This window comes from Mya arenaria, chromosome 17 (genome assembly GCF_026914265.1).
Source record: "Mya arenaria isolate MELC-2E11 chromosome 17, ASM2691426v1".
Lineage (NCBI taxonomy): Eukaryota > Metazoa > Mollusca > Bivalvia > Myida > Myidae > Mya > Mya arenaria.
Window position 1 is genome coordinate 5,323,161 of NC_069138.1, and position 25,980 is coordinate 5,349,140.

At 34.7% G+C, this 25,980-nt stretch overlaps 3 protein-coding genes across 3 annotated transcripts in view; all 3 read right to left on the reverse strand.

Moving 5' to 3' along the window:
* Positions 1-1,137: 1,137 nt before the first annotated feature.
* On the reverse strand, positions 1,138-8,156 carry LOC128224380 (transmembrane protease serine 9-like). The gene is made up of 5 exons (XM_052934203.1): positions 8,039-8,156; positions 7,129-7,305; positions 5,634-5,746; positions 2,835-2,956; positions 1,138-1,752 (listed from the first exon to the last, which is right to left on the reverse strand). The coding sequence occupies exons 1-5, from the start codon at positions 8,154-8,156 to the stop codon at positions 1,428-1,430; spliced, it is 855 nt and encodes a 284-aa protein (XP_052790163.1). The 3' UTR covers positions 1,138-1,427.
* Positions 8,157-8,948: 792 nt separating this feature from the next.
* Positions 8,949-11,827, reverse strand: LOC128224382 (uncharacterized). Its single transcript, XM_052934205.1, has 4 exons — positions 11,819-11,827; positions 10,913-11,087; positions 10,191-10,275; positions 8,949-9,447 (listed from the first exon to the last, which is right to left on the reverse strand). Exons 1-4 carry the CDS (start codon positions 11,825-11,827, stop codon positions 8,949-8,951), a joined length of 768 nt encoding a protein of 255 aa, XP_052790165.1.
* A 1,217-nt stretch (positions 11,828-13,044) lies between these two features.
* LOC128224384 (uncharacterized) overlaps positions 13,045-25,980 on the reverse strand; it is a 34,469-nt gene continuing 21,533 nt past the window's right edge. Inside the window, exons 2-4 of the mRNA XM_052934208.1 lie at positions 14,849-15,069; positions 14,138-14,214; positions 13,045-13,547 (exon numbers count right to left, since the gene is read on the reverse strand). Coding sequence (XP_052790168.1) covers positions 13,045-13,547; positions 14,138-14,214; positions 14,849-15,069 — 801 coding nt within the window. The remainder of the gene's footprint in view (positions 13,548-14,137; positions 14,215-14,848; positions 15,070-25,980) is intronic.

Sequence of the window (25,980 nt, forward strand, 5' to 3'; positions counted from 1 at the left end):
GCAAACATCTTCACGACCATGGCGCTTCTTGCGTAGTTTGTCAAACTTAGCGACGATCATCCGTCATGATCCCCGGCAGAAACCGGTGCTACCCAGGGTGAACACAGGAATACGCTGCGATTGAATATGATATAACAATTTTCGCCATTTACTTAATAAATATGTGTAAGGCTGAATGTCTAAACAAAACAAATATGGATTAACATTGGCCTAAACACCTTTTTTCCAAGTTTCAGAGTTTGTTACACGAATATGATTGATTCAGAACCGACTTTAGAGGTCAGTCTTATTCGCTTTTTGACGGCTTGTTTCTATGATAGAATGAAGACCACGCTTCGTTGATATGATTTGATCAGTGGTGGAGTATTTAGAGTACATATGTTAATTGCTGTGTGAAGTTCCAAGGAAACTCGTTAAACTTAGTCAGAGACTTCGTAAAGATATTGAGTTGAGCATAGAACAACGAATTTATATTCGATCATTTGTTTTCGCCTAATGTTTTGTACGAAAAGCATTTATCTTCAACAAAACGTTTAATGAATTGGATCGCCATTACCCTTATCAATGGCAAGATGTCTTCATTTCCAAACAAATCTTCATTCAAACAAATGAAATATTTTGTTAAATTCAAGATATCATTTTGAAATACCATACTGTTTTTACAGTGAGTTGGTCAATATTGATCTAAGAGAAGTAACTACAATTTAAAGTAAGTTATTTAAGTTGATGTTTACTCCTAGCTTGTACTATGCGATACGCATTGCTGGCAACATTAAGATGCGTTAATAATAAAAACAATTCCCATGCTATCACACAAGTTAATTGATTAATGTAAAATTAAAGTTAATTATATATGTTGACAGTATGTCAGCAAATTACAAATATCAACAATATTTCATTTTAAGTGGGAATATCCTGTTTTGATGATAAAGGATTTAAAATGAATCAACAACAACATACGACTCGAGACTATAATATTACTAATAACGTTTTTTTAATGCACGTATACGTACATTTTATGATAGTGGCTTGAAGAGAGATCTGAATATTGGATTTCCTCCTACTTAACTTCTAAACCAATGATAGTTTATGCATTTAAAAAAAACAGCAACACCATCTTGAAAATAGCAAAATTGACAGAGAAAGCAGCCATATCTATTTATTATAGAGCAATGAATAAAATGGTTTGACGAATCAACTTTTTCATGCATGAGCCATGAGCCATATGTTTCTAGTAAATGTAACACTACATTTTTAATCGCACAGGTTGGTCTAATTTCTCTCCCTTTTCTTTTTCTTTTGACCATTCTTGTTCTTGTTTTTTTTCTTGCCTTTACCCTTACCCTTCTTTTTGAGATTCTTTTTTCCATTCCCGTTCTTGCCGCCAACATTCACATCCTTTTTCTCATCATCATCCACGACATTTTCTACCCCGCTGGTTCATTATCTTCAACATGGTCCGCCCCATCTACATCGTTTTCAACAAGATCCGCCTCTTCAGTTTTGTTTCGATCATTCTCTCTTTCTAACTCAGCCTCCTTTTCTTCGTCCTCAGCGCTGCCCAATCGATTACAGCGATCAAGGATTGGAAGAGCCCATTCGGTGATTGATGGGTGATGCAGATCAAGGAAGATGCTAAATTGGAGATGGTCTTGACAGTCGTACGTCATCTGGGCGAGTCCAAATGCGCTGTAGCGAAAGTTGCTCAGTTCGGCCATGTACGCACCACCAATATCACCTCTACAGGAATCGCTGTTATGATATAAATAATATTTACGTATGATGATGAACTGGCGCCAGTGATTAATCATTTCATTATCTGCTTTAAAACTCGAACATCATCAATGCAGGAACGATTTAATGAATGTATTTTATTGTTAAATAAATTCAAGGAAATCATAGATTAATTAAACGACAGCTAAAACTCATGAAACAGTGGAGAATATATTTGACAAATTCATTGTCTTAAAAACACATTTTAGAGGAGGTATTTATGTAAGTAAATGTAAGATGAAAGTTCATTTTAAAAGATAGATTATCAACATAATGAAATTTATTGATTGGTTGAATTAGTTGATTGAGACTTCGACTGTACATTATTACTAACAATAAGAGCTCTATTAACAAAGTCCCAACGGCTGAGCAAAGGCCTAAGCAGCATTTTATTGAAGCTTAAACACTATTTTATTAAAGCTTACTGATTGGCTACTGGTAATTATCAACGGCCTAAGCAGCATTCTATTAAAGCTTACTGATTGGTAACTTGTTTCTTAGCAACGGCCTGAGCAGTATCCAGCTTTCAAGATATTAAGCTTGAAATTAGGTGACGGGTAACCTAGCAACGGCACAATACTCTGTTGTTTAAAATCCCGCGGCCAACGCAGCATTTTGTGTATTACGGATTAGTTTCTGGTTAATGAAGTCATAAACGTAAAGCAATTACAAATCCTTTTAAGTAACACCCTTATTCAAAATCAATGCATAAACATGAATAACCAACATAGATTTTGAGTGATTGACGTTAAACTACTTTCTAGATAATGCATTATTTTTTTTTTCTTCTGATAACACGATTGTAACGGTGTATTCAATGGCTGGACACGCAAAACTATTAAATGATTGGTGAGTGCTAAAACACTTATTGCGATTTACTATCGCCACACAATGTTGAAATACTTATATATATATTTCAAATTAAACTCGGTATCCTTCATCAGAACCATTGACTTCGGCATTTAATTATCTTTTCTAGATATTAAAACATTTGTTTTAATTCTGGTAAATCTTATTTGGGACTAAGAGTGCATCTTAGTGTTATCCCTAAAAATATTTACCCTTCCTTCCTTATATTTCCGACGCAGAAGTATCTGTCAGTATCCAGGTGTGGGTAGCGACGTCCACATTTGACGTCTGATTGGATTTCACGTCGGTTCTGCTTCTGTTTTCGCCAGGGTATCTGTATGATATAACAACTCATCTCAATGCAACTCAACTTAAATTGAGTTGACTTGTAAGGTTTTACAATTAAATAATGGAAGATAAAACAGTGGACCGGTGTGATGTTACAACTTAATTTAAGATGAGTTGCGTTGAGTGGTATTACAATTATATAATGTAAACTAAAGAGAAGAGTCCAAGAGTAACTATATACGTATTTATAGAAACGAGAATCGAAGCCCTAACAGACTATTTAACGAGACACGACGTCATAAGATTATAAACACATAGTTGTTCTTTTCAGTGTAAGATCGTGATATCTATTTACCGAGTGAGGACCCAAAAGTTATATTTTACGAACGGCGTAGACCTGAGTTTAATAATCACTCTTGGTATTAACAAGGTGAAAGGTATGAGGATTTTTCTCTTAATCAAAGCATTTTAATTTTCTAGTATAGGTCTCAAATTGATACTAAAAGATATTACTTGCATTGTATTAAGACTTAAAGCTGCACTCTCACAGATATGCCAATTTTACAACTGTTTTTATTTTTTGTCTTGGAAAGAGCAAATTTTTGCGTAAATATCTGTAAACCAATGATATGAGATTGCTGACAAAAAAAATCACATCTCAGATTTTCATATTTACATTCGAAAATTAATGTTTTATGGCTTAAACCGTTACTAACGGGTTAAGAAAAATGCATAAAATATCAATTTTTGAACTTAAGTATTAAAATCTGCGATCTATTTTTTGTCAGCAGTCTTATATAACTGGTTTCCATGGATTTTCGCAAAAATTGGCTAGTTCCAAGACAAAAAATAAAAACTAGTTGTCAAAACGTTCAATCTGTGAGAGTGCAGGTTTAAACGCGCACATTTGTATGCGCAAGTAACAGCATTTCGTAAATGACGTCTTTGATAGTATGTCATATCCTTAGGCCTAAAAAAATGTTTGGTTAGAAAAGCATCCTTTTCAAAAATAGGTAGGGTAGGTAGTTTTTTATGTAAGGTTTATATAAGAATGTCATTTTCATCATAGCAGAGTGATTTAAAAGTTATCTTCTGTATAAACATTTAAGGTTTTAAACTACATATTAAAACAAATTGAAAAATATATATATATGTTTTTTTTTTTCAAACTGACTATAAAAACGGTAGGGTCGGCGCCTATTCCGTAGGTAGGGTTGGGTTATCCGAACCAAATGTATTTTTTAGGCCTTATTGCGGAAATGATTGTTTTGAGATGCAGAACGGGTTAAAATTTCAAAACGTTGAAAAATATCAAATTGATATTTTCACTGTTTGAAACAATTCTCTATAATCAATTCATGTTACGGTTACTGACTTGGAACGGTTAGAGTTGAAATAGATCACTGCGGACTTAGATCGGTTTTCTATGTCTTAAAATGATTAAGTTATAGTCAGTTATAGCAAACAAAATTAATATATATCATTGGTACCTACACATTTATTCCTTGCCATATTTAATACACTATGGAGATCTTTTGAAAATTAGAATAAAAACAAGAGCTGTCAGTAGACAGCGTGCTCGACTATTCTCAGTGATTGACAATATAAAATAATTTGTTAAAGTGTAGTTGATAACAGGAATTTGTAAATAGAAGAGAGTGTAAATAAAAAAGGCTTGTTAAATGGTCAATCGTAAAAACATTATAATAAGATAATAGAAAGTAAGGCATATTGTATCATTAGAAAAACATGAACAAGCATACATAAAACAATAACGGAACAGGGCTCCGTAGGACAAATATCTGTGATAAAAAAGTGAAAATAAAAACAAGAATTAGTATTCATAGGTAAATGGGGTTATGTTGAGAATTTTTTGGGTGTAAATTATCCAACACCTGGAAAATGCATAAGAAGTTTGAAACTGTGAGTCTTTATCAATCAATCTGAACATGCTAACAATGAGTTAAAAAATGCTTGATACAGTTACGCAAATTTTAACTTAAATTTTGAGTCGATGATTTGAGTAATGTTGTCAAAATGCTTGATAGAGTTACATCCTCCTTTGTACATGTTGCGGCGTGATGTTGAACAAGCGTGCGAAGTTTCAAAGCCAGATGTCAATGGACTTTGAAAATATTTGAGGTGGTACGCAAACTGTAACGTAAATTTAAAGTCGAAAAAGGGGCATAATTATATAAAAATGCTTGATAGAGTTACCTCCTCCTGTGTACAGGAGGGAGGGGCATGATGGTGAACAAGCGTGAACGGTTTCAAAGCAAGATGTCAATGGACTTTGAAAATATTTGAGGTGGTACGCAAACTTTAACATAAATTCTAAGTAGAAAAAGGGGCATAGTTTTGTCTAAATGCTTGATGGAGTTACCTCCTCCTGTGTACAGGTCGGGGGCATGATGGTGAGCAAGTGTGCAAAGTTTCAAAGCCATATGTCAATAAACTTTGAAAATATTTGAGGTGGTATGCTAACTTTAATATAAGTGGTTATGCCGACGCCGACACCGACGCCGACGTCGACGCTTGGGCGACTAGGATAGCTCTCCTTATTCTTCGAATAGACGAGCTAAAACATGAATAAAGAAATGAACTTAAGCATTTACAATATTTGTTCTCGAAATTAGTCACATTTATTTATCATTTTGATCATTGTGTATTCATATCTGTATTTAGATTGAACATTTAAGCCTTTTAAATAGAATTAAATTGACCTGTCGGGTATGCGAATCTGGGGAGAGACCCCAGCCTACTGTGAATCCATATGCCTCACCAGCCATTACTTTCAAAGACTCCAATCTTCCTTCTGATAAGTTGTACACTTTCCCTGAAATGGAATTGAACATGGTAATGTGAATGTTATGACCCGTATGCCGAAATGGACATTAGGTTCAATGACGATAGTCTCTATTAATATATACATAGACCTTTACTAAAATGAGTTTAAGATTCAAAGCAAGATTTAACCCCAATGAACCTGAATGTAAGCACGCGTTTTAATTAAGTAATAACCGCCGATGTTTTGTTTTATCAGACAGAGTAGTAAACACAAACTTGCTTCCCTTTTGTATAAAACTGGTCAAGTCCTCGGATTAGTTAAAATAAGTAAATGAGTTATGCATTATGCATTATTTACCCGAAAATTTATATTAACCAATGAAATAATTTGACTGTGCACTAACTAGCCTAAAGAAAACCATTGAAACTTTATTCAAGTTTCTTACTTTTGGCTGCAGTTGTACAATTTTCCTCAGAATAATTGCAAATATTAAGATAAACAAGGTTTTCCTAAGATGGCCCTTCCCAAGAACCTGGCCCCTTCAGCAATAGATTGCACTTCTTCGAGTGGGCGATTTAAAGATTGTAGGATAAAGGTTCTAGGTTGTTCAAAATTTCGTAAGATGTTAGGGACAAGCCCATAAGTCTAAAACATAACATCATGTTTAATGGCACAATGATTTAATTCCATTGGCTTGATGTTCTACATGTCTTTCCATGTAGCGTTGTGTCTCATGTTTGGTGTAGGGTAAGCTCTTATCCTAATTTCATTAAACATGATGTTGTGTTCAAGACTTATGGGCTTGTCACTGTAAATCCATTGGCTTAATGTACAACAGGTCTTACCAGTTAACGTTGTATCTCATGCTTGGTGTAGGGTAATACATCATTCTCATATCATTAAACATGATGTTATGTTCAAGACTTAGGGGCTTGTCCCTGTAATTTCATTGGCTTGTTGTACTGCAGGTCTTATCAGGTAGCGTTTTGTATTATGCTTGGTGTAATGTAAGCTATCCTACTAATATCATTAAACATGATGTTATGTTCAAGACTTATGGGCTTGTCCCTGTAATTCTATTGGCTTGTTGTACTACAGGTCTTACCAAGTAGCGTTGTGTCTCATGCTTGATGTAGGGTACGCTCTTATCCTTATATCATTAAACATGATGTTATGTTCAAGACTTATATGCTTGTCCCTGTAATTCTATTGGCTTGTTTTACTACAGGTCTTACCAGGTAACGTTGTGGCTAATGCTTGGTGTATGGTAAGCTATCATCCTCATACCATTAAACATGATGTTATGTTCAAGACTTATATGCTTGTCCCTGTAATTCTATTGGCTTGTTGTACTACAGGTCTTACCAAGTAGCGTTGTATATTATGCTTGGTGTCTATATATAGAAGGTTAGTAACTAAAGCAAACTTACTATAGGGAAAGCATATCGGTTTGATGAACTTGTTCAGAGGTGGTTGTGTGCTATTGTCCTCGCCAAAATCGAGGATGGCCACATCATAATCTCGAATGTCATGCTCGTTAGGGACACCAGTGTAGTTAGGGTGAATGATGACGTCCTTGACAACCGGCATCACCTGCTCGTCATCACCTTGATACAAGGTAACTTAACTAGCCAACCCATGGCCACGCCCCCTGACACAGAAACAGTTTGACTGTTTAACATACCTATATTGTTCTATGCAATCGTGACCCATATAGTGTTCATATCCTTGAATTTGTGATCAGAAATAGTTTGACTGTTTTACCCACCTATATTGGTTATAGGTGGGTAAAACAGTCAAATCACATGGCCATGGGTTGGCTGGTTAAGTGCCCAGAGCAAGACGTGTGGGGGCGTTCTTCTGTGTGCACGATATTTCATGACGTCAGCAAGATGCGTGTCTGATGTCAACGAAACAGGACACGTGATTCCCTACACAGAAAACATGGTAAGGATAATAATATTGTGATAACATAGACGAATTGGGTTGTTTTTATCTTTTACTACAAAGTAAAAAACGGAAGACATCTATAACGATATAAATAATATTAGATGGCGATGTCACGATGTTCTCATGGGTAGCTTTGCGCTTCTACGAAGCTCCATGGCGTTAAACCGCGTTCATAGTATTTGACGATTGTTTGCGCTTTCAATGCGCATCTAATGCGTACATCAAATTGTCAAGGTGCGCGCAATGCATGTGCACTGCCCTGACGGCATGTTGTTTAACGATATATCTCCTTATAAGTACTTCATTTTTCCATTTGCGTTCGAATTGTTGAGACTAAGCTGCATCTGTCTGCCTTCGTCAAGCCATGGTCGAACCCAAAGCCTCATTTGCCATAGGGGTGTCCTCCGTCGTCGTCTCGGAATGAAATCCAAGCTTCTTCACCATCCTGGATCTGCTGGACCTGCATATAGTCAAGCAGTAGCCCTGCTTGCTGTTGCCCGTCAGTCATGGTATAATGAATGTTTTTTATATATATTATTTCTTTAAACTATTTTGATGGGTTAGTTCATTGTCATGCAAACGTCGATTGACGCGGTAGGAGCGCGTAAGGAGCGCAATGATCGCCTATGCGTCTCCATAGAATCGTTGTTAGAACGCAGTAGGAAAAATAAAATTCATTGTTAGCGCCTAAGACGCGCCGTAATATAAGCGCGATAGAGAACGTCGAACGATCGACGTGCAAGCACCACCGATAACCATTGCATTCGCACTGCGACCTCTGTATGTTCCTGCGGCGATCCTGTGGCGTTAACCCACCCAAATATAAACACTGTACTGAGTGTATGTTATAAAATGTTTTAATATATGATATGTATTGAAAATATACATTCATAATAGATATATTTGTGAATTTTATGAGTTTTTTCATCTACTTAGACATGGTTAAGAGAGGTATTTATCAATGTTGGCATATTTTTTTATGTTGTATAAACGTCAATAAAGAATCTAGACCCTGAACAGTCTTTACTCCTTTCCCGAAGATGAGAATAGTTTTGCATTTTTACGTAACAAAGCGAGTTTCAACGAATTAGCTAACGACAGTGTACTTTCGTTATCAAACACTCTTAATATCTTAATATAAACACAGTATAAGTTAAAGTTTACAAATCAAGCTAAAATGTACACGCTACATATGACCTGATTTCAGTACTAGCTTCCCTATAAAACCTAAATAGGAAAATGATAACATAACAATTGGCAGTTTATTGTACATTCAAAGTGAAGTAGTGTTTTAATACTTTTATTTGCTGCAAACAACACATTTTAATTCACGATAATCAACATACGGCGGACAAGGAAGAGACCCACAGATGGCCTCAACGAGATACATCAACTTTCCGTTGTTGTCAACTTGGTCTCCAATTTCGTATTCTGCGTCAGCATCTAGGCAGGCGTAATTGGTCGATGACTTGTGGTCACTATATCCTGACAAGTCAGAGACTAGATAGCCAGCGTATTCCTTTGTCCACCCAGGGTAGCACTGGTTTCTCCCGGGGATCATAACAGATGATCGTCGGTAAGTTTGACAAACTGCGCAAGGAGCGTCATGATCGTGAAGATGTTTGCCAAAGAAATGTGCTCCGCCGTCAACGAATGATTGATGAGCGAACTGATATTCAGTGCCATACATTTTAGCCGAAATTGGTTGTGCAGTGTCATCATAAGCGCCCCATATTGGTTCGGACGTCAGGCAAACGTAATCGGCAGCACCTTCTTGATTGTAATAATTCCCAGCAGCGTAACGTGAATTGAAATAATAGAAACACAGCTGTATTTAACGACCTGTTCCATAGTTTAGAGCTATTATCGTGAACTAAGAAGCGTGTGGATAATTACTAAATGCAGGGTCGTGACATTATGTTTCAAAACATTTATTCTTCACCCATGATTCTAATTACTATAATTATCCAACACCTTCGCTTTGCGCTTGTTATTTTTATTGCTATCTTCTCGATAGTCGTTGAAGAAAAGGGGAAGTAACAAGGTGAACGCAGACGTCATCGGATAGATTCTAGAGTAATAGACTGGTTACGGTAGTATAGTCTGGTATCGTAAAAAGAACTATGCGCCGCGATAACGCTGGTTACATTAAGCTGTAAACAGAATTATGTACTTTGCCAGTAACTCGCGTATTCTTCTCAGTAAAAAGTGGCTCTATCAGGGGGGACAATAAAGGTTGATGCAATTTTAAGCCACTATTAACTTATTATGTTTAACTCTTGTGCACAAATATAAAAATATAAGCGATATGTTTGTGCCTTTTATCTAGTGAATTTGTGGCCATCTAACTTTTTTGTTTTTATCTGCACACATATCTAATGCATTTTTGTTTTGACCATTTAAGTCAAATAGTTTAAACGAAGGATTCCGTGTTTTTTTGACATTGACCTTTAATGTGCCCCTTTATGTTAGATGTAGTACAAATCTTGCTACTTGACTTATCCCTATGGTTTCTGGTTCTTAAGTAAGGGAGTTTATTCGTAAACCTGTGTACACTAGATCAGTTCCATTTGTCGGGCATGTAGTTCGCCCCCATCTAACGTAGACGGCACCTGAAAAGACAACAGGAATATGAAAATGATTGCATTAATGTATATAAAATACGAATATTTCCTTACTTTTCGTTATGGCTAACCTTGAAATGTTGCAACAATAAACACATCTTACCGTTCTAAAAAATACTTTTTAAAAACCATTACAGCGAAGCAAATGCTTTAGAAAACAAAGTCATTACCACATTAACAACTACTATTTTTGATAATTTTCGGACGAGTATTTAAACATGTCGTTAGATGGTATTCATGGTTTCTTAGCAGGAAGTAACCATGCCTGTTACCAACAAAAACAAGGTGTTACACGCAAGAAATGATAAATTGAACGCGAAAGATGAAAGAAGAACTACAGATTTACAGATTAAAGTACAGCGGAGCTTCGCCGTCGATTTAAGTATCTAACTCTTCACTGGCACAAACGCCACTAGTTAAATTTAACTTGACGTCTACGTACTTTTTGTTAATGTTTTGTTATTTTTTTAAATCAAACCTCCATGTTGTGGAGAAGACAGCGACGTTATATCCATTGTATGTTGGTCAATTTTGGTTTCTAACTGAGCGTTCTTTGTTTCAAGCTGGCTTATCTTTGATTCCATCTCAACATTTTTCGTTGCTACGTTCGTTATGTTTGTTTTTTGTTGGTTAATTTCTGTGGCTAGTCCGTTGACCTCAGTGGTGAGCTGATTATTCTGAGTGGTCAGTCGGTTGATCTCAGTGGCGAGTTGATTATTCTGAGTGGTCAGTCTGTTTACTTCAGTTGTAAGTAGCTGGACAGCCTCTGCAATGTCACCATCTCCGTGCAGTAGAACGCGTTTCTGTTGACCGTCCTGCGCATATGTTGCATTTACATAAATGACACATTGAAGAGTTAAAAATGTAAGCAAATGCATTTTCACTTAGATCCTCTTAGCAATTGACGGTATATGTGACATGCGTGGTTAATATAGGTTATCTCTTCTGCATATGGTTGAAAAGGGGAATTGTCATGAATGTTTTGATAAGGCAATATTCAACGCTTTGGGTCAAATTAAGTCGTACAGTATTGGTATAAAAATAGTATGTTGGCGAAATATTAAATCCTCGTGTTTGAGATTTTTTTACATAGATTTCTGTTAGATTTTATATTGTTTTAAAATGCTTCAGTCGGCGATTCGTACATCGCAATTTCAAAAAAAGAAATCTCAGCAAAATAACCTACAGCAGAAATCGATAATGAGAAAAAATGTTCGTGTATCTGTAAAAGGGAGGCAAATCTAAGGACTTTATCTTGTAAGTGTAACAATGACTGCCGCTAATGTTTTGATACCAACATATTTCGAGTATACTTTTTCGGGAAAAGATAAGTGAATATTGGCAGTATTACTTGGCTTACCCCCAACCCCCTTACTACGCCCCCCCCCCCAAAAAAAAAAACAACAACAACAAACAAACAAAAAAACAAACTACTTGGCTTGCTATGTCCCCCCTTACTACTTGGCTTACTACGCCTCCCCCACTTACTACTTGGTTTACTACATGCCCCCTTCCTGCAAGTGATGTCCTACTAACCCGACCTTACTCTAACCATATTCAGGGTGAGGAATCACGTGACTTCAGATGGGTTCTTACAAAAAGAATACTTAAGATTTGCTTGTAATTTAATGTTGCCATCCTCGGTCAAAATTTCAGCGTTGCATTGTTCTACAAAAATCCGTCAAGTTAAAATTTTGGTTAAAACTTGCATCATTAAGATACAAGCAAATCTAAAACATATCACACGTGTAGAAAATGATAATAGCATAAACTAAATAGGTTAGGAAATATTTTCATCTCTTTTCTTATAGAAATTTACATCAATTACTTGTTTGTTTACATCGGTTGTGACCCGTGGTGACCCATGAGAACCCATTTTAAGTCAAGTGATTCCGCAACCTGTATGAGTACACAACACCATCATCTATTCGTGTACTTTACGAGTTATTCTTGCCATCTATTTAGATATGCTTAAGAAAGGTATTTTTGAATGTGTCATCCATTGTATGTTCGTTTGCGTAAACTTCAATAAAGAACCCGGAGTTGGAACAGTCTTAACTCCTTTTCCCTCACATGATAATATTTTGCGTGATAACGAATAATTGTGACTTCCAACGATTAAGTTAACGACCGGTTTACTCTTTTTTATCAAACCTGATATGAACACTATAATATAAATTAGCATAAGGTTTACCGTTCAAGCAAAAATGCACCCGTTACATATGACCTGATGTCAGTACTAGCCACATTATATCAACTAAAGAGAACAATGATAGCATTAACTTTTGGCAAAATGAAAATACTGTGCCAAGTGTATATTATAAAATGTTTTAATAATGACATGTTTTGAAACTATACATATATTCATAAAATATATGTGTGTATTAAACGAGTTAGTCTTGTCATGTTGCCACGTAGACATGGTCTAGAAAGGTATTTCTGAATGTTGTCATATATTTGTTTGTTTGTATAAACACCAATAAAGAACCCGAATCTGGAACAGTCTTCCCTTCCCTCAGATGATAACATTTCAAGTGTTTAGGTCACATTGAGAGTTCCAACGATTCAGTTAACGACCGGGTATCTCTCGTTATCACACTCTCTCGATATGAACATTGTATCAATTAGTAACAGTACATAGCAAGCTTAAATGTACACGTTACATATGACCTGATTTCAGTACTAGCTACCCAATAAAAACTGAAGAGAAAAATGATTACATTAACGACAGGCAGTTTATTGTTTATTCCATGAAAAGTAGTGTTTTTACTTTTATTTGCTGCAAACAACACACGTTAACTCACGATAATTTACATACGGCGGACAGGGAAGAGACCCGCAGATGGCCTCAACGAGATTCATCACCTTCCCGTCGTTGTTGACGTGGTCCCCAGTTTGGTATTCTGCGTCAGCATCTAGGCAAACGTAATTTGTCGGTGACTTTTGGATACTATATCCTGACAAACCAGCGACTAGATAGCCAGAGTATTCCTTTGTCCACCCAGGGTAGCACCGGTTTCTGCCGGGGATCATGACGGATGATCTTCTTGAAGTTTGACAGACTGCGCAAGGAGCATCATGGTCGTGAAGATTTTTGCCGAAAAATTGGGATCCGCCGTCAACGTATGATTGGTGAGCGAACTGATATTCAGTGCCATACATTTTAGCCGAAATTCTTTGTGCAGCGTCGTCATAGACGCCCCATATTGGTTCGGAAGTCAGGCAAACGTAATCTGCCGCACCTTCTTGATTGTAATAATTCCCAGCAGCGTAACCTAAATTAAAAAATAGAAACACAGCTGTATTTATGGAATTGTTCCATAGTTGAAAGCTATCATTGTGAACTAAGAATCGTGTGTATAACTACTAAATGCAGGGTCGTGACATTATGTTTCAAACATTTATTTCTCCATCCATGATTCTAGTCACTGAAATTATCCAAAACATTCGATTTGCGCTTTTCATGTACATTGCCAGAAACTCGCGTATTCTACTCAGTAAAAAGTGGCTCTATCAGAGGGCACAATAAAGGTTGATGCAATTTTAAGCCACTATAGGTATTAACTTATTATGTTTAACTCTTGTGCACAAATATAAAAATATAAGCGATATGTTTGTGCCTCTTATCTAGTGAATTTGTGGCCATCTAACATTTTTTTAATCCACACACAAATCTTATGCTTTTTTGTTTTGACCATTTAAGTCAAATAGTTTAAACGAAGGAATCCGTTTTTTTACAGTGATCTTTATTGTGCCCCTTTACGTTGGATGTAGTTCATGCAGATCTTGCTACTTAACTTAACCCTATGGTTTCTGTTGTATTAGCAAAACGATATTTTGATGGTAAGGGAGTTTATTCGTAAACCTGTGTACACCAGATCAGTTCCATTTTTCGGGCATGTAGTTCGCCCCCATCTTACGTACACAGCACCTGAAAAGATACCAGGAATAAGAAAACGATTGCACGGAATGCATATTAAATACGAATATTTCCTTACTTTTCGTTATGGCTAACCTTGAAATGTTGCAACAATGAACACATCTTTCTGTTCTAAAATAACTTTTAAAATAACATTACAGCGAAGCAAATACTTTCGAAAACAAAGTCATCACCACATTAACAATTACTGTTTTTGATAATTTTCGGACTGGTTTCTAAACATGTCATATGGATGGTATTCATGGTTACTTAACAGTAAGTTATCATGCCTGTTACCAACATTAACAAGGTGTTACAAGCAAGAAATGCACTTGACAAAATAGACGCGGAATATGAAAAAAATAACTATTTTTAATAGAATAAAGTATAACGGATCTTCGCCGTCGATATAAGTATCAAACACATCACTTGCACAAACGCCACTAGTTGAATTTAACTTGACGTTTACATACGTTTTGTTAATGTTTTAAAATCAAACCTCCATGTTGTTGGGATGACAGCGACGTCATATCCACTGTATGTTGGTCAATTTTGGTTTCTAACTGAGCGTTCTTTGTTTCAAGCTGGCTTATCTTTGATCCCATCTCAACATTTTTCGTTGCTACGTTCGTTATGTTTGTTTGTTGTTGGTTAATTTCTGTTGCTAGTTCGTTGACCTCATTGGTGAGCTGATTATTCTGAGTGGTCAGTCGGTTGACATCAGTGGTGAGCTGGTTATTCTGAGTGGTCAGTCGGTTGACCTCAGTGGCGAGTTGATTATTCTGAGTGGTCAGTCGGTTTACTTCAGTTGAAAGTAACTGGACAGCCGCTGCAATGTCACCATCTCCATGCAGTAGGACGCGTTTCTGTTGATTGTCCTGTGCATATGTTTTATTTACATAAATGACACATTGAAGAGTTAAAAATGTAAGCAAACGCATCTTCACTCAGATCCTCTATGCAATTGACGGAATATGTCTGAATATGTGATGCAGTTATCAAACTTATCTCTAAGTACTGAATTTACCTAAAGGGGCATCGTCGTAATTATTTTGATAAGGCGACTTTTAAAAATTTGGGTCAAATTTAGTTGTAAAGTATTGGTATAAAAATGGTATTGTTATTGTTTTTATTCATATATAGTTATGTTGACAAAACAGTATATCTTTATGTCTGAGGTTTTTAATATTTACATAGATTGCTGTTAGCATTTTTATTGCTTTGAAACGCTTTCGGTCGGCAATACGTACATCATAAAAAGGAAATCTCCGCAAAATTCCTAATGCAGACGACAAAGTGGAGGGAAAAGTTCTTGTATCTATAAAAGGGAGGCAAACCTAGTAACTTTATTTTTTGAAAGTGTGATAATGACTGCTGCTGATTTTTTGGTCCCAACATAGTACCGAGCATGTAGTTTTTGGAAATTATATGTTATATATTGTTATTGTCGTTATCGTAACTACTTGGCTTTTACCCTCCCCCCTCCAAGCAAGGTATCTTAGAAGTTCTTCTGGTTTACCTATTAGTTTATTATTATTTTTATTATCATTATTATTAGTAGTAGTTGTAGTAGTAGTAGTAGTAGTAGTAGTAGTAGTAGTAGTAGTAGTAGTAGTAGTAGTAGTAGTAGTAGTAGTAGTAGTAGTAGTAGTAGTAGTTTTATTATTTATTATTAAGTTTCGTCAAGTTAATGCATACTTTGATTTACCATGAATTAACGTTTTTACTTTATTCGGGATTGTTGGGATAATAGTGAGGTTGTTCACACAAAGTGGTTTGAAACCCCAGTAAATTAACATATTAATGACCGTTCCTAGGCGGTACCTAAGAATCCTTGATAAACACCCATATTTTTATACAGAATATATGTACTGTGTTGTTTGCGGAATTTTGTGCTGTTGTTCTATGTTTCTTGTTGGTGATTGTTTGTTTTTGTGTTCTATGTCTTTGGCGTTGTCCCTGTGGTTTATCTTTAAACTTTCGACAACTGTGCTTGTTTCTGTAGTTTTTCATATACATATTTCTTACTACGCTCTGCCTAACCCTTAACCTAGCCTCAAAAAGTACAAATGCTCATATTTCCATAGCTGTGCAATGTGTGCGCTTAAAGTGACACTCTTATTCAATACATACACATGTATAACAAACATATTTTTGAGTGATAAAACTTCAAAGTGATCAAATGATTGGTGAATGCTAAAAGATTTACTGTGATCTACTTTCGTCTCATAAGGCAGAAATGCTGGGTTTTATGCTCATTTCGTTCAATCTAAACTCGAAAGAAACATTGTTTTGACATTTATTCATTCCTTTTTGAATATTAAAGTAATACTTATTTGGAAGTAAGAGTGCATCTTCAAGAACACATTTTAATACAAGTCTTTTTTATGATTGCATATCAAACATTTGTATCTGTCAATGTAAAATCAATGGCGTCTGTTGATATAAAAGTACTTTTCTTTTGGTATAAATGGTTTCCGTTTGATAATGCGGAAGCGAACGACGGATGCGGACACCGGACGCGGACAGCGTGCTCGTAGAAACCCAGCCTTTAATGAAAAAATAATCTCAGCAGCTGATCAGCGAACGCTTTAAGCTGCACTCTCACAGATTGTAAGTTTTGTTACTTTTAAAATTATTTGTCTCAGAATCGGATGATTCGGGGATCAATGCCTTCAATTCAGTCATATTAGATAATTCACAATAGATCAAATCTCAATATTGTAAACTTCCGAAAAAATTCATTTTTTTTCTTCAAGCGCTAGTTACGCTTTTAACTATAAAACATCCATTTTCGAACGTTAGTATGACAAACTGCGACCCGATCTTTTTTCACCAGTTTTATATCACTAGTCATCAGACATTTACGCAAAACAATCGCTTATTAAAAGACAAATAAAAATAAAATGTGTAAAAACGATCAATCTGTGAGAGTGCAACTTTTAACTCGCATGTAGAACAGCGCGCATTCTCCCTGCATTTTTCGCATCCAAGTATTATTCACCGCGGTCATAAAGGGATTAAATTAAATTCAATTGACGGGCTTTACGATACATTGAAGTCATAAAGAATTTATGTGGGTAGTAACACCCCCATCAACCAATATAAAACATTTTTAAGCCATGTCTTAAATCACTCCTGGCAACCGAAACACCTTGTATGAATGATTGATGAAAGAATATTTATAGTTTGTATGCAATACAATATTTTGCAAGTATGCAAAATTTTCGTATAGTACTGTTTGATGCTGTTTTTTTATACAATTCTTTGGAATGGTAAACCATATTTATGCAATTATTCGAAACATCCGCATAGAACTGTAATAATGATGTTGTGTTTTGTATACAATTCTTTGATACTGTTAACCAGATTTAAGCAATGCATAAAAGTTAAATCACTTAAGGTACCCGCATGAAATATTTCATCTTTCATAGCGTTTAGATGATAGCTTAGACGGTTTATTGACAAATCATTTATACACCGTCTCCGTAGCCTAGTGGTTAAGGCGTCCGCCTACGTAGCGGGATGTCGAATGTTCGAGTCCCACAAGGGGTTTGTTCTCACATGGCCGGTTGCCAATCCAGCAGTTAGTTAAATCGAGGTGTACCGATTGCCTTCATTGCCAGGCGCCTGGCATATGGGATATAAATTGGGGTAAAAATGTTCACGAGTATAGGTGTCTCATAAGCCCAACGGGCTGGCCCTTAACTAAAAGTGTAGTAACTATAATAGACAAACACTTTACTTTTGTTTTACATACATTATGTCCATGAGTATATATATTTATCAAAATTCATACATTCACAAGTGAAAAAAATCTAAACAAAAATTACAATATACAAATAAGAGAAAAATGATTGAACAAATTACAAAATCAAAATATTTTACATAAATATATTGCCATAATAATAAAGTATGCGTTAGCGAGAGGACAGTGTGTTTAAAAAATTAGTTTGTGGGTGTACTTATTTTAGTTTATTCATAATAGTAATATAACACATTTCTTAGAGCTACACATGATAACACACACATGCTCACTTTTACACATATATGCACACACATATATATACACACATAGACACACATATCTTAATACAATGAAAATGCTACTTTGTGTTGCATTTAACCAAATCCAGAGACAGCGGCAGCAGCAAGTACATCGTTTCGTTTGGACATGGCAATAAAAATATGTTTCACTAGGCTCCTGATAGTCCAAATATTATTACAAGATTAGGTAGATACAAATTTGTCAATAGTGTATATAATATCTATTCCTCACGTTCATTACAAAGCATATGATTATACATCAGCTGGGGCCGTTTTCATAAAGCATCTGAAGTCAACTTTAGCTTTAACTTAATTTCATAGTTAAATAAAACGGAATGTTTAAATGTTTTTGACATAAAGGCAATGGAAATAAGTAATTTCGGAAATTCTTTTTTTTTTCAGATCGTATGATTTAAGAGATGCTAAAGAACGGAAAGTGACTTAAGTTAGGAACTGACTTAAGAAGATTTCTGAATACCGCCCCTGATACCTTAAGATTGATCTATATAGTCACCTACATTTCCGATGTAATGTTATTTTCTACATAATGAATGTGATGCGCATGCCATATATTAAATGAACCGTTAACGAAAGTAAAATTCATAGGATCTTTTCTTCCATTTAAAATGAACATAAAGTAATGTATAATAAGTCTTAAATTAATATGGCTGAACTGACGGATGAGCATCCGTCTCAATGGTAATTACTTCCGACATGCTTGATTTATTGCGCTCCCCTCAGGAGGCCTCAAGTTGCAAAGTGCGGCGACGACAGCAGGCGTTACATGGCGGTTACACACCACTAATTTTGAAGATTGCCGTTTTTGATTCGAAAATGCGCCACCAGAAATCGGCCTTTAAGTGTTTCACAAAAAGGTTTCTTTTTGTGGTGAACATTATATTTTGTTCAATGAAAAAGGCCGTAGTTTAATAAAGTTTTTTTTGCCAATTATTGTACATTCATTTTAGAAAATCAGAAGTCAGCCGTTACTAAGTTGATTTTAATCAGGTGAAGCGGTAGTATAAACAGCGGCTGGCCATCTTAATGGGTACTTTACACAATGTAGACCACTGAAGAAAAAAGATGGCTTCTATCTTCAATTTAAGTTATAACTTTAATTCCTTTGGACCATCAGTATACTAGGGCGAGCTAATTAGATAGCTGTTTCTGAATGACTGTGTCGTACCTTTAAAGAAACACTAGTATTTAGTATCAGTACATACACATGTATAACAAACATTAATTTTGAGTGATAAACGTTGAACTACTTACTAAATAATGCATTTATGGAAAATATAAATTACTGATAGCTGAAAACGCACAAATATTAAATGACTGGTGAGTCCTAAAAAAATTACAGTGATCAACTATTGTCTCATAAGATAGAAACATCGTATTTTCTGCACCTTTCTTTCAAATTAAACACGGTAACCTTTATAAGAACTATTGTTTTCGGAACGTATTCATCCTTTTCGGTATATTAAAACCATTGTATTAATTGTGGTACATCTTATTTAGGAGTAAGAGTACATCTTAAAAGAGTTGGAACCGTTGCTCCGACTGGATACATTCGATTGTAGTAAAAGTGCATTTATAGGTGTTGAAGATTTGTTGTACCATAATCTTCATTGTCTTGAAGATGATCCTGGTTCCGATTATGCATCTATGTAAAAGTTCACTAGTTGATAAATTTTTGAACAAGACGTTTTAATAATCTGCTTATGTTGTTTTGTGCTTGATGTTTGTTCGACATTCAACTTTGTGTCACTAGACATGATCATCGTTCCATTGTGATATTAGTTAAGTGTTTGTTTATTATAGTGTCACCCCTCTAAGTTAAGGGCCAGCCCGTTGGGCTTATCAGACACCTACATTTGTGAATATCTTAACCCCGATTCCTTTCCTATATGCCAGTCGCCTGGTAGGGAGGCAATAGGTACCCCTCGATTTAACTAGCAGCTTGGTCAGAACAAGCCCTGTGTGACACTCGAACATTCGATTCCCGCTCCGAATGCAGACGCCTTATCCACTAGACCACGGAGATAGAATTATATGTGAAATTGATATTTTCATTTACTTTCAATCGCCACAGGCAAGCATTACTGTTTATACCTTTTATGTTAATTTTACGCATAATTTATTATTGTCGATGTTTTATATTTATTTGACATAATAAGAGAATAATGTTTAATATTTAACAGTACCATCTGTTGCAAGCGTAATTAATTATTTACCAAATGTTTTACATGTACATTTATAAACAGAAAAAAACACATGTCGCCAAATGCCTCTGAGTTAATATAGTATTAATTGTATATTACAAATTCGCTATAATAATGATAAATTAACACGAAATATATCTCATTTGCTGTCATCATCGTCTTTATCATCGTCGTCGTTGATGCCATTATCATCATCATCATCATCATCATCATTACCACCACCACCACCACAATCATCATCACCATCGTCGTCGTCGTCGTCGTTGCATCCCCCTCCTCCTCCTCCTCCTCCTCATCATCATCATCATCAACATCATTATCATCATCATCATCATCATCGTCATAAACAACATCATCATAATCATCATCATCATCATCATCATCATCATCATCATCATCATCATCATCATCATCACCACCACCACCACCACCACCACCACCATCATCTTCATCATCATCATCATCATCATCATTTTCGTCGCCGCCGCCGCCGCTTTCGTCGTCGTCGTCGTCATCATCATCATCATCATCACCACCACCAGCACCACCACCACCAAACAACATCATCAGCAGCAGCAGCATTATCATCTTCCCCACTACTTCCTTCACCATACCCACCACAGCCATAACCATCATCATCATCATCATCATCATCATCATCATCATCATCATCATCATCATCGTCATCATCTCCACCACTACCACTACCACCACCATTACCACCGACACCACCACCATCATCATCATCATCATCATCACATCATCACCATCACCTCCGCCACCACTATTATCATCAGCATCCTTTTATTCGTACCTTTTCATACGTCGTGTCTCCCTCGCTTGATGAAGATGTCAAATCCAATCTGTGGACTGACAAAGCGATGTGTGTCTACTTGCTTGGTAGTCCATACCATTAAACTAAACGTTAAACTCACAAAGTACCTAATAAAAAAGTACAACCACAATCTAAATTAACATTTTGTTGCTTTAAGCGATAGCTACTTAACTGTGACTTTCAACTATAGCCAGGTAGTAAACTAACTTAAGTGACTCAGTCGCTACTATGAGTTAAAATGGATGACCTGACGTGACCTCGAAGTTGACTTTCAACCGTAGCTTCGGGTCATGGCTCTCATACCGATGAAAATGAAAGTTTATTTTTTGTCATTGTGGCGCAAACGCCAAATGATTGATAGCAACGCCTAACACGGTGAAAGAATTCAACTTAATCCATTTTAACATTTACATCTATGCGTTTGCAAGTTAGTTAATGTAAGCGTTAAACGTGTATTAACGTGTTTAAACATTTTATGTGTGGGATTGTGTTATGAGTATGCTGTATATAAGCTAAGCAGATACATATCAAAATGTCTTTTGATCGTGCAAGTGATCTGTTTAAAAATACATCGAAATGAATGCGCTGAAGACGAAGTTTGATTAAATATAATTTTCCCGCCACTTTGATGTTTATAATTCTCGCGAGATCGTCGCGTGAGGATGTGTTAATACACATAATTTATTGCTGTGTGGGCATAAACCGCAATTATGGACGGGGTATGGGATGTCTCCAATTTCAAAGGTAACGGTTCATTTTAATTTTATTTCGTTTTTCTCTTACTTAAAGCTTCCACGTAACTAAAATGAATATATTTATCTGTGAGCCGTTATTTGTATTTTCCGAATCGCAGACAAGTTCATGTATATTGAACCGTCTTTTCTTCATTTTATTTCAGATATTCTGAATTTCTTAAGTTAATATATATGTATATATATATATGTTTATGATACGTCGTAATTATTTGTTTTCTATTTCGTGTGAAATACTCATCACACATTCAAAGTTTACTGCGTAGGTAGTGTTTATTATTTTCAGGAAATATATCGCGTAATGGCCGTTAAATGAATTAATTATTCACATGACTTCCGGCGCCTTAACATGTGTATATTGTTTTAAACTAGACTTGTTGCCAGCGTTGAGTCAGGTTTATGTTTATATGGTGTGTTTTATTCATTTCGTTACGCTGTTTGAATACTTTTATCATTTAATTCGATATAATGCGGTATTTTGAAAACCGCAAACGCGTAGATTTTACGCGATTTTACATAAAATCAACAACACAGTCAATCGAAATACGAATTGGTCTGAAATGATTTTCATCGTGAAAAACAAAACAAAACCTTATTTATGCTCAAATATTTTTTACTTTACATTAACATCAACTTCAAAGTTTACTGACATAGTTGCATATAACAATACATTAGGCCATTAAACATATAAACTATCAGGTTATAAATAACCTAAGTTTCAACCAGATGTCTGTTTTTTCTTTCAATGTAAGGGCATGTACTTTTGAAATAAAAAAAAAAACAGTTTTTTTTTCAATTTTGTCAAGACCTTTAGACCAATATTTTGCATTTTTCATGTACTTGAGCTTGCGTTTTCACATGTGCTAGTTCGATTATGCTTAATGTTTGTATTTTTTAACATTGTTTTGTTTATCTAAATAAATTCATTTTCAACCAAAGCATTTGCATAAAAGGAAATATTATTACTGAAAAAGCTATTTTTTTCCTCAGATATTTAATGATTCATTTTATATCCTTATATGTTCACAAGCAGTGAAAGTGTCATCTTTAAAAATCTTACAAATGTTAAGGTCCGAAAAATCAACTGCATAAAATACTCTCATTTTAACCTGTTGTTATGATGTTCTGATTCTATTATTACAGCACCGAAGGTATCTTTTAATGTCTTGAACAGTCAAATCTTGAGCATTTTTTTCCAAATAATTAAAAGATTTATCGAAATATATTTTATAAAATATTCTGATCAGACCAGAAGTGAAGGTACCGTCAAAATATTTTAAACAGTAAAGTCTCATGATTGTTTTTCCAATTCTAATGGAATATTTCTCGTATGCTGCTCTGTTTATATATTTCAATATACAGGTAACAATCATACAACAGTTATATTCAAAACAGTTTCTTGTTGTTGTTTTTTCTAAATAATAAAATATTTTTCTTATGCTGTTCTGTTTATATATTTCAATATGCAGGCAACAATAACACAGCTTTTATCTTCCAAAATAGAAGAGTATCATGTTGTTGTTGTTGTTTCTAAATAATAGAATATTTATCTTGTTCTGTTTGTTTATTTCAAGATGCAGGCCACCTCAACATAACTGTTATCCTCAAAATATTTTGAACAGTTGAGTCTCATGATTTTTTTTCACATAATATTATATTTTTCTAATGATGTTCTGATTATATATTTTGTTAAACAGGCAAAAACAACACAACTGTTGTCTTCAAAATAGTAGGGTCTCATATCTTTCCAAATAATGTAGTTTTCTTATTATTTTCTGTTTGTATATATTCAATATGCAGATTACAACACAGCTGTTACCTTCAACAAGAGGAGTCTCATATCTTTTCAAATATTTGTTTTCTTCTTAATATGCTGGTCTGTTGATGTTTTTCAACATGCAGACAAAGTATTATCTTCAAATACATCACAACTTAAATAGATCTTCAAACTAATTTGAATAGAAGAAACTCATTTGCTTTTAAAATAAATAAATATTTTTCTTTTGCTTTTCTGCTCTGAATTTTCAACATACTGTCAATGCATTTTCTTGAAATACATCACAAACTGTATATTTAAAATGATAAAAATAGTAATAATAATAGTCATAATAAGTAATAACAAAATGCTTTTTTTCTCAAATCAATAATCATGGAAAACTTCACATATTTTGTCTTCAAAATGATATAAAAAGAGGACTGTTTTTTTTTTTTCAAATAGAGTTTTCTTATGCTATTCAGCTCTATCTTTATTTATTTTACAACACGATGTTTAGTCGCCAACAAAAATTGACAATTATGTTGAGTTAATCCATCCAAGGACATTGAAATCTACCTAAAATTCTTTAGATGTGACTTTTTAATTATAAGTATAAATACTGTTTTTATCTATTCTTACAACATTATGTTTTGTCGCCAACAAAAGTGGACATTGTGTCAACAAGAAGAGTTGTTCTTTCCAAAGACATTGAAATAGTCTTACAACACTGTTAGATGTGACATTTTAATTTAAAGTAAAACTACTATTTTTATTTATTAAACAACATGGTATTTTGTCGCCAACAAAAGTGGCCTATTATGTTGAGTAAGTCAATCCAAAGACATTGAAGTCTACTTAAAATTCTTAAAATGTGACATTTTGATTTAAAGTATACATACTGTTTTCATTTATTTTACAACATGATGTTATGTTGCAAACAAAAATGGACAAAAAATTACGATACAATTAATTGTTGCTTTGTTTGTTGTTAACAAGAATTTGATAGCAATACATATATGACATTTATATCATAATTCAATGTTTTTAAAACACTGTTACATATATGCATAACTATTAAGGATACAAATGAAAAGCACATGGAATGATATGTTATACATTTTTAAAGCGACAAACTGTATTTCATGATCCCAAATTACTTTTATCCTTAAAGTGTCACTCTTATTCGAAATCAAAACATTCACATGCATAACAAAGATACATTTTGACTGATAAAACTTTACCTACTTACTTAATAATGCATTTATAGAAAACATTAATTACTCATAACAAGAGAAAATTGCTGAAAACGCAAAAATACTAAATGATTTGTGAATGCTAAAAGATTTACTGTGATCTACTATAGTCTCACAAGGTAGAAATACTATGTTATCTTTCAAATTAAATTCGGTATCCTTCATAAGAAACATTATTTTTATCATTTATCCATCATTTTTGGAATTGTTTTGAAACAAAAGTATTAATTGTAGTAGGTCTTATTTGGGAGTAAAAGTGCATCTTTAAAAGGAACTGATCAGAACAGATAAACATATTTTTGACTTAAGCATGAACAGATTTTCGTCACATATTTGGAAATACTTATGAGCTCATAAACAAACTGTAAGTCATACTTACTTTCTACAAAAATCTTTATATATATATAGTACAACTCAGTTGAATGCATAACAATGTTATTATGTATGCATTGATTGATTGTGTGTGTGTGTGTGTGTCTGTTTTGTATTTGTGTAATGTGATCGAACAAAAAATAAAAGATTGGAAGAGAATATACTTAATCTGAATAGAACAGAATATAACAGAATAGAACAGAACTGTTGATTACACTTGAAAAAGATCACTCAAATACCGACTTGAGTGACTGTCTTTAAAACGTTTGTTTTATCATGTATCTTACATATTGAATATAAGTTATTTGGTCCGTTACTGACCTACTACGGAAAAATGGGGGGTCTGTGAAAATTATAGGGGGAGAGGCGTTTGCGACCACCTCTCATGAGCAAAAAATGTTCAATCTATCAAATAAGAATGGATGAATGGCGGCCATTTTTGTCGACTATTGATTTTCTGACCCACTATTGAAAACTATTGGGTCACCACGTGACTTCCCTTATCCAATGAAAAGGTCAGAAACTAGTGGGATGTGAAATAAATTTAATTAG